This window comes from Nicotiana tomentosiformis, chromosome 9, assembly GCF_000390325.3.
Source record: "Nicotiana tomentosiformis chromosome 9, ASM39032v3, whole genome shotgun sequence".
NCBI lineage: Eukaryota > Viridiplantae > Streptophyta > Magnoliopsida > Solanales > Solanaceae > Nicotiana > Nicotiana tomentosiformis.
The window spans coordinates 101552340-101561506 of record NC_090820.1 but is presented as its reverse complement, the minus strand read 5'-3'; the positions used below and the strand labels follow the sequence as shown (position 1 = coordinate 101561506).

Genomic DNA, 9167 nt, shown 5'->3' with positions numbered 1-9167 from the left:
GATGACGAAGGAAAATCATGGCCTTCGCTTTGTCCTGGCTTGATGCCTCATTACCGTGAGTAATGGTGTCACCAAGGTCTTTAGCGGCTAAGTGAATCTCAACATCGAGAACCCAAGGTAATTATTTCCAGAAACATCAAGTGCCACAAACTCAAGCTTTGACAAATTCGACTTAGTGAAAACTGAACAACGAAAAAAGCTCAACTCCGTGCTGATAACGTTTTAAGAAATGTAGTTCAAAGTAACAATATAAAACAAGAAGATAAGTAGAATAAGAGGAGAAGAGATAACTTTCTTATATCATTAAGTGTTCAAGTGTATCCCATATCACATTTCATGCCTCTATTTATACTATTACATAGAAGGTTACAAAAGGATTGTCTTAAACATGACATTAACAATTGAGATCATGGGGAAAGATCATAGGAAAGAGTTATGGAGGTGTGAGAGTTACAATCATAATAGTGATAAGTAGTGGAAGATTATTTACATCATGAATGAAAGTAGTGATAGTAATGGACATCCATAATTACTATAGGTTTTATAACAGAAGACTATAAATAAGATTCATTTATCCTTAATCAAATGACTCATGTTCGAACTTTAGAATAAAAATATTCCTAATAATATAAATGGATGACGAACCAACTGGTCATTACCGTGTCCGCAAACCTTTTTTACTGCCTGCAACTGGTAGCCGCGTTGAACTTTGGACCACCTCCCTGCAAAATGGCGATTGGTGATCTAAATTACCCACAGTGTGAAAAAGGATTACAGCCGTTACAGTTTCTCCCGTCAGTCCTCAGCCGCCCATTTAGAATTCTTTCTCCATTGCAATTTGCATCCGAAAATTACACACCGTAATAGGGAAAAAGTCAAATCATTTTGTCTACATTTAAATTTCTAAATCTCCGTAAACTAAAAAATATATACTTCTAGTATAATGACAAAATTTTTGCAAAGTATTACAATATAATATTTACATTTTATAAATTACCTTTTTAAAAATTTCTGGCTCCACTTTACACCTTATCAAAGTTAAAATTCACAGTTTTTTTGTTTATTTTTTGCAACAAACATCAAACTTTTGACAACCTTTTAATTTTAATTCCTTTTTAGTTTAAAGACGTGTAAAGATTGTCGAACGTCTTAGATAAGCTGCCGACATGCTGACGTGGACAGAACTAATCGCTAACTTTTTCACTGTGACAGTAACCATCTAAAACTGCTAATTTTTACTATTTTTAACTCCCTCCCATATTCATAGCAGGCAATTTGTTTTTTTAAATACAAAGTTTGTATTTGACTAATAATTTAAAAAATAAATTTAAACAGTAATAATGTTTAACTAAGTTTTTAAAAATTATTTTTACGCGTATTTTTCTCAAAAGCATATTTTTAAAAAGAATTTTTTTTTTTATTTTTCAAAAACTATTTATGCTTTTACTTCTTTTTCTTCTAAAACCTTGGCTAATCACCTTAATTTAAAATTTTAAAAAAAAATTATTTTTAACTAAAGAAACACTTTTAGCCACAAAAATAAAATTGTCCAGATAGGCTATTAAGTATTAATGACATACCAAAATCTTTTACCGGAAAATTCGATTCCCTTTCCATAAATCCAAAGTGAATCTTTTTTTCACAATTTGAATAGCATATTTTAATCCTTATTATCACTACCATTTTAAAAAAAAGTATTTCTTAGAAGCAAAGAAAACCATTTGGGAAGGAAAAGTAAAAAGAAAATAATTTAAAAAAAACTCTCTGTATATAAGGAAAAAACTTGACTCATTTCCAGCAAGTTGAAGAGAAGTTTCAGTTGGCCAGTGATTCTTGTTTCCTTGTTTAGAAACAACGGTTTACTTCAATTATCAAAATTTATTACTTCTGCCTTCAATTTAGGGTTCTACTTCAAGGTCTGTATCCAATATATATATATATATATATACATACATTCTGCTGTTTCTGCAATATATACAGAATCTCTTCTAGGTATTGATTGATAGATTGATTTTGATTTTTTTTTAAAAATTTGGTGTGTTTTTAGTCCATTTATAAAGTTGGATATAAGATTTTCATTATTTAGTGGTAGATTATCCTTAGAGTTTAATTAGATTATGGTTTCTTTGATTTCTGGATACTTTGTTCATTTGCTGAATTTAAGGGTTGATTATTGGATAATACTAATTGGTTATTCTTTTTGTTGTCTGCTTTTGTTGGAAAAAATTGGATCTTGCATTTTTTTTTTTTTTGTGTGTGTGTGTGTGTGTGAGTTTGGTGTTAGGCTTTGTGAGTAGTACCTCATTTTGCTGTTCTTTAGTAAATGTATTAATTTTTATTAAATAAAAGTTTCTGCTGTCTATTCAGTTGGCTCAGTCTATACAGAATATCTTTTAGATATTGATTATTAGATTGGATTTGATTTAGTTTTGGGGTATTTGTAGTGTAGTCCATTTATAAAGATTTCATTATTTAGTGATAGATTATGCGTAGAGTTTAATTGGATTTTGGTTTCTTGATTTTTTGATACTTTATTCAGTTTGCTGAGTTTGGGGGTTCATTATAGTTATGTCCATTTCCAAAGATTTGGTTTTTGGGATTTCGGGTCTTTATATTTTGGTCCATTTCCAAGGATTTCATTATTTAGTGTTAGATTATGCTTAGAGTTCCAGTGTTATTAGTGTCAGTCTTGTATTCTAATATTGTAGATTTTTATCACTACATGTTATTCCTTTAACCTCTTTTTCTTTTTATCTTGTTCTCGTTAATGCTTGTTGCTACTGCTATATTTTTATTTTTTCCTCATGTCGAGGGTCTACTGGAAACAACCTCTCTACCTTTACCGCAGGGGTAATGTCCGCATACTCTCTACACTCCCCAGACCCCACTTGTGGGATTATACTGGGTTTGTTGTTGTTGTATATTATGCTTAGAGTTTGATTGGATTTTGGTTTCTTGGTTATTGGATAATATACTAATTGGTTATATTGTCTGCTTCGGTGGGAAAAAATTGGATCTTGCAGTTCGGGTTTTTCTGGTGAAGAGGAAGAAGAAAATGGCGTTGTTGAACAATTGTGAAAATTTGGGGTTAGGCATTGTGAGAAGTACCTCGTTTGGGCGAAAACGAGTCACTTTATCGAATACAGTAGACGTTGATTTCATCTCAACAACGCCTACAAAGAGATTCTGCAGTCGGAACTCATTTTCTACAAATGAGAAATCTGGTCTTGAATCCTTGCCTAAAGATATCTTGGTTAGTTCATTGTCTATTTCTTTTTTGTGTATCTCTTCTATTCTTATGCCAATTGTTCAAGATTGTAACTTTTCCCCTGTTAAGATAAACGTTGAAGTGTTAAGAAAGAGATGTGTTTCTTTCTTTATCTATTTGCAGATAAGGATAGTGTGTGGAGTTGATCATGATGATTTGAAGAGTCTATTTCATGTATCAACGGCAATTAGAGAAGTGGTAAGCTTTAATATGTCATTGAAATATTGTTAAATATCAATTGAGGAAGTATTACTTTGTCTAAGTATTGATGAACTATTTCTTTTTGATGTATGTATGAGCAGACTCTGATTGCGAAAAAAATGCATTTTGAGTTTAGTACACCGAGAAAGACTCTTCCTTTTCGGAATGCTTTTGATATGGAGGATTCGGGCAATTCCGATGAGGTAGAACCACCAAATGCTCCAAAGCTGCCGAAGATTGCAAGGTCTCGATTGAGTAGGAAGAAGTTGGCTGAGATCTCTGTAGCCTTGTTTGCCTCAGATGCCGAAGAAAATTGGCCATAGAGAGAGTTATTTGTACAATTGGAAACTGAGGTATAGAACCAGAAACAGATTATGTATAGGTATTATTGTGGTAGAAACTCAAAAAAGGAAATCTGAGTCACGACGAAGGGTTTGATCTGATATCTCATTGGAAGAAAGGATCCGGGAGATGTACTTGAAGATCACTTGCCCAGTTCTGGAAGGACAAGACTGGAGAATTGTCACCGGATTTGAGCTTCCGTCAGTATGCTGTTTCATCGTTAGACGGAGCTCTCTTTTTATCATCTCGTGCTAGATGCAACATTCTTTTTCCTGCTTGCGAACCACAGGAGCGCCTAGTGCACAGAGGAAGTCCAACTGAAGGGGAGCTTAGATTGCGCGCATACTATAATGGTTGAAAAGAGATCAACGAATGGACCAAGCACGAGAGCGACACGAACCAGGTTTACATGTCACAACAAATTTTTACAAGCCACTGTTCTTCAACTCTATCATTGAAGATGGGCTTGATTGTTTGTGTTGATAGTTAGTTTTAGGGATTCTATTTGAAGGGGCTGCTCTGGCGCTTCTGATTTCATAAAAAATTCAGTTGTACATATGGAATTAACTGCATATGGAATCACACGCGTTCGTTTGGTACTAATACTACAGATATGTTGATGAAATAAAAATGTTTCTGTCCTTCCACTTCAATTAACAACACATGTTTGAGTTCTTCATTGGTTTATTATTATTTAGACCATTTTATCATCTCGAGCCGTGGAAGCAGTAGGTTGTTTATATCACACCTCTAGAGATGGGGCCCTTCTCCGAATCCTGCGTGAATGCGAGATGCCTTGTGCACCGAGCTACCTTTTTTTTTTCTCCTATAGTTTGATGCATATCGTATTATCGTTTGGTACTCGAAATAAGGTGCGATAAGGTGTGATAAATTTAAACCATGTTTAGTTGACGGTATAAATTTATCCCAATCTTAATACAGGATATTCCACCTTATCCCATCAAACTTTGGGATTATATTATCCCACCTCTCAGGTGGGATAAATTAGTCCAAGAATTATAATCCCGGAATAATTTAGACGACCCTTTTAAGAGTCTAAAACTATAGGTATCTAGCGCTGAATTTCCTTTCCAGTTGCATCAGAAGCATGTGTTTTATGTTTCCAGTTGCTTAGTCACAGAAAAGCAAATCAAAATAGGGAATCCTAAGCTGAAATAAGACATGTTACAGGACAAATTCTCTGTATTTGTCCATGTGTGGCACTAGTGTTTGGTATGTTTATTAATTATCCCCTATTCTAGTCACTTGTAATAAATAACTTAAAATTGTTTGCTAGATGCCTAGATATCTGGGTAGCTATATTGCGAGTTACTTCATGTAAACTCCTTAAAAGATTAGTATATGTATTTTGTATATACATTTTGAAATTTATAGATGGAGTTGAATATCGGAAAGAGAAATACTACATCCGGTCCATATTATTTGTCTTTTAATCTTTTTTTACGCCTTTAGAGAAAGATATTTAGTAACCTTAATTATAAGAGTATTTGTCTACACCTCCTTTTTCTCTGTCTTAAAATTTTCGATTAATTAATACTCGACCAGTTGAAAAAACAAGAATAAATTTGGTAAAAATAATATTAATAAAAGCTTCTTACTTTTTTGTTAGTGTCAAATATTTTAAAATAAATATTTTGTTCATCAAATAAACAAATAATATGGATCAGATAATAGGTAAAATATAGTCTTCTGATTGCAATGTGAAAGTTGTGAAAAGTTTTATTATTGTATTTCAAAACAAAGGAGGGAGTATTGTAATCTTGGTATTGTGGGCACAGCTTGTAAGTCGTATAATTATTGGTAGAATTTGCGGCATTGTTAAAGCCTTGATTAGCTTTAATCAGGATTTAGAAATTTGTAGCCAGCTTGTAAACCTCTCACCACGTCTCGCTGTTCATAAACACTTTCTGCTGCCAAGTCTGATTTTGCTGGAAAGGGGATACACTTGGCAAGAATAAACGAACTTTAACCCATATATATTTTCAAATAGCTTCTCGGGGCCCTCTGCGCCAGAGTGAACCCGCCGGGGCGATCCACTCACCCGGAGTTCAAGTTCGATCCATTTGAGTTTTTTTTTTCCAGAAAAGAAACGAGAGTGTTTGGAGCTATGCCACTGTAAAATCGTTAATATCCGCGAAAACTACTAAAATTCTCGGATCTATACTAGAGACCAGGAGACAATGATCGAAGTCAGACTTAAGAGTAAAATTCTTGTGCTTATATATAGAAGCACTTCTTCTACTTCTTAAAGAGTTGAGAAGAGAGCAAGCCTCACGCCGTTGTCAGCATTGACTCAACTCTGTTGGCTATAAATAGAGAGGCCTAGCCTCATTTTTCACTACCGAAATATGAAAATCTCTCCCCCTCTATCTTTTGCATTCTACATTGTTTTTTAAAGCAAAAACGTAAGCATTTTGTGTGATTTGCTCTGCCATTTGAGTTCGCCAGTTCTGTGATTTGAAGTGCCGCTATAACAGAATAGTTATTCCGTTCTATCCTGGGAGGAATCTCTCCCCTCTTTCTTCTGCATTATTTTTCAAAGCAAAAACGTAAGCATTTTGTGTGATTTGCTCTGCCATTTGAGTTCGCCAGTTATGTGATTTGAAGTGTGATAACTAGGGGTTTTAGCCTATTATTTGCTCTTTTTTGTTTAGGTTTTGGGTAAAAAATACGTAAAGGTATTCCTGAAAACTAATTTAATGTGCTTGCTTGTAGGGTTTTGTCAAAATGAGGCAAAGAAGCCATCATCCACTCATAAAGGAGTCAAACCTGCACAAATCCAAGGCTGAGACTGGAGCACTGAGAGCGGCAGAAAAGCGCGGCCGCGTAAGGACCACCGCTGAGGCGGCCACTATTACGTGGTCCGCGAAAGTAGATTCGGAGAAGTTGCTTTGAGTACTAAAATCACCGCTGACCGCGTTGGAAAGGCGCAGCTGCGAAGGGAATTTCGCTGAGAGCGCATCTTGAGGTTCAGAGACCCTGCAAGTCAGGCTTAACTGAAGAACGCGGTCCGCATCCAAATTACACGGCCGCGATGGAAGCACACGCGGATGTGATTGAAATTACGCGGTCCGTGAAACTAAGCCCAATCCAAGCCCAGTATTGAAGAAACACGGATCACACTCATTATTACGCGGCCGCGAAAGCTCAAGCGCGGACGCGGTCAGAATTACTCGTCCGCGAATCCTCCGCAGGGGCATTTTTGTCCGAAAATTTTAGCCTAGTATAAATAGATCCTTTTGTCAATTTTAGGTTAAGTTTTGTTTGGCAGAGCACGTGAACGGCTGGTTTTTCCTTTTTTGGGCAATTTTAGAGTAGATTTACCTTCAAACTTTAGATTTTCATCTTGTACTTTAATATTATGACTTATATTTCATCTTTATCTTTGATTTCTACTGTTATTATGAGTAGCTAGACCCTATAGCTAGGGTGGTGACCCAACCCTAGTGTGAGTATTTAATGAGTCTTGAATTATAGGGCTTAATTGTTTATGGGTGAGTGATATTTAGCCTAATTCATGCTAAAATTATAAAATTAGCGGTTGCAAATACTGATTCATGCCTTTATGACTTAGGCTCTTCTTGAGAAAGATGGACTAAGTCTAGGAAAATTTGGCTAACAAGGAATTGGGGTGAACTCAAGAGATTGATAGCCCCAATTAAAGGGTTAAACCTAGAGATAGTAATACCCGACTTGAGCTAATTTTACTTGTATTGGATGAACACCCATTTGGGCTTGAGAAAGCCAAATCGGGCAAAGTCACTCAAACTACCGAGAGGTATCGAGTGAGCACTTATGTGTGATGGTTATATCACGACCCCAATCATAACATGCTTGTTCTAGATTCTTGATACTCATTAGATACTCACCTAGGCGAAAGTCACTTCCCTAGTGCCTTTTAACACTTGAAAACTTTCACCAAAAATATTGTACTTAGCTTACACTTAGCATACAATAGTATAAAATTATAATAGAATTAATCGCAACACTGTTTGGATGTGCAATTAGGAACAACACGTACATCTAGATTAGTTAGACACCTAACTCCAAGCCAAATTAACTCCTTGTGGAAATCGATCCCGACCTTGTTGGGTAAAACTATATCGACCATCCTCGCTACTCTATAGTGGTGTAGGTTTGGCCTCGATCACTTTTTGGCGCCGTTGCCGGGGAGTTAGACGGTGTTGTCTATCTATCTAACTATTTGTGTGTCTTGTTTTTTTTTTTTCCTTATGTTTTTCTAACTTTTGTGTATCAACCGCTTTAGGTACCAAATGGCTCATAATGATGCTCTCGGACATGTTCTTCCGGGGGAGGAGATAGATGACAATGGTGAGGATGAGGTTAATCTAGAACCTCAAGTCCAAAGAAGAGGCCGCCAGGCTAATGACAACATTTCAAACCCTCCCCCACTTCCTCCACGGACAGCACACCGAGTGCTACCCAATGAGGGTTACGCAAGTGAAATTGTCCCGCCCCGGATTCGGGCGAGCAATTTTCAAATTACAAATGTCATGCTGACCCTTTTGGAGCAAAGGGGCTTCTTCATTGGAGCTCCTCATCAGAATGCATACAAGCATCTAAAGGGTTTTGTAGACACATGCTGGGGGAGCAAACAAACGAATGTGTCGGAGGATGCTCTGAGGTTGAGACTTTTCCCATTTTCACTTAGAGGGAAAGCTTTGGACTGGCTCGAGAGGCATCCCAACCACTCCATACACACGTGGGATGAGTTGGCAGAAACATTTATAGTCAAGTTTTTCTCACCGGGTCATATGGAAGCATTGAGGGATGGGATCTTAGCCTTTAAACAAGAACCTACTAAACCCCTACATGAAATCTGGGAGCGATACCGGACAATGGTCAAGGACTGCCCAAACAATGATATGACTGAAGCAATGATTCAGCAGACATTCTATAGGGGCATCAACATAACCAACCAGTGTGTGGTGAATCAGCTAGCTGGGGGAAATTTATGAAAATGCCTTATGCCGATGCTTGTGACATACTTGATGAGATGGCTGACACATCCTCAGCTTGGCAGAGTCGAGCAAGTGTTCCTCAGGATGACCCTAATGTCATCCATCTTCACAAAGAACTTCATGATCACGGACAAGCCATAGCCGAGCTGACAACTACTATGAATCAGTTAGCAAAGGCCCAACTTCAGCAAGTTCAAGGGACAAAGTAATTAAATGCCATGGAAGGGGTAAATGTCATGGTTAACAAGAGAAGACAGCGTGGTCAACAAGTGAAAAACAGTCAAGATCAATATGAGCAAAGTGGTAGTGGTTACAATCAAGACGATTCTTATGATAATCAAAGTGAGGAAGTG

At 36.6% G+C, this 9167-nt stretch overlaps 1 protein-coding gene across 2 annotated transcripts; it reads left to right on the top strand.

The window, feature by feature from the left end:
* The first annotated feature begins 1780 nt into the window (after positions 1-1780).
* On the top strand, positions 1781-4486 carry LOC104100779 (F-box protein SKIP27-like). Of its 2 annotated transcripts, XM_009608099.4 has the most exons (4): positions 1781-1916; positions 3024-3253; positions 3392-3466; positions 3571-4486. In XM_009608099.4, the coding sequence occupies exons 2-4, from the start codon at positions 3056-3058 to the stop codon at positions 3790-3792; spliced, it is 495 nt and encodes a 164-aa protein (XP_009606394.1). In that variant the 5' UTR covers positions 1781-1916; positions 3024-3055; the 3' UTR covers positions 3793-4486. The 2 variants fall into 2 exon arrangements, with proteins under 2 accessions (XP_009606394.1, XP_070041909.1); XM_070185808.1 differs by lacking the exon at positions 1781-1916 and having other exon boundaries at positions 2862-3253.
* Positions 4487-9167: the final 4681 nt, after the last annotated feature.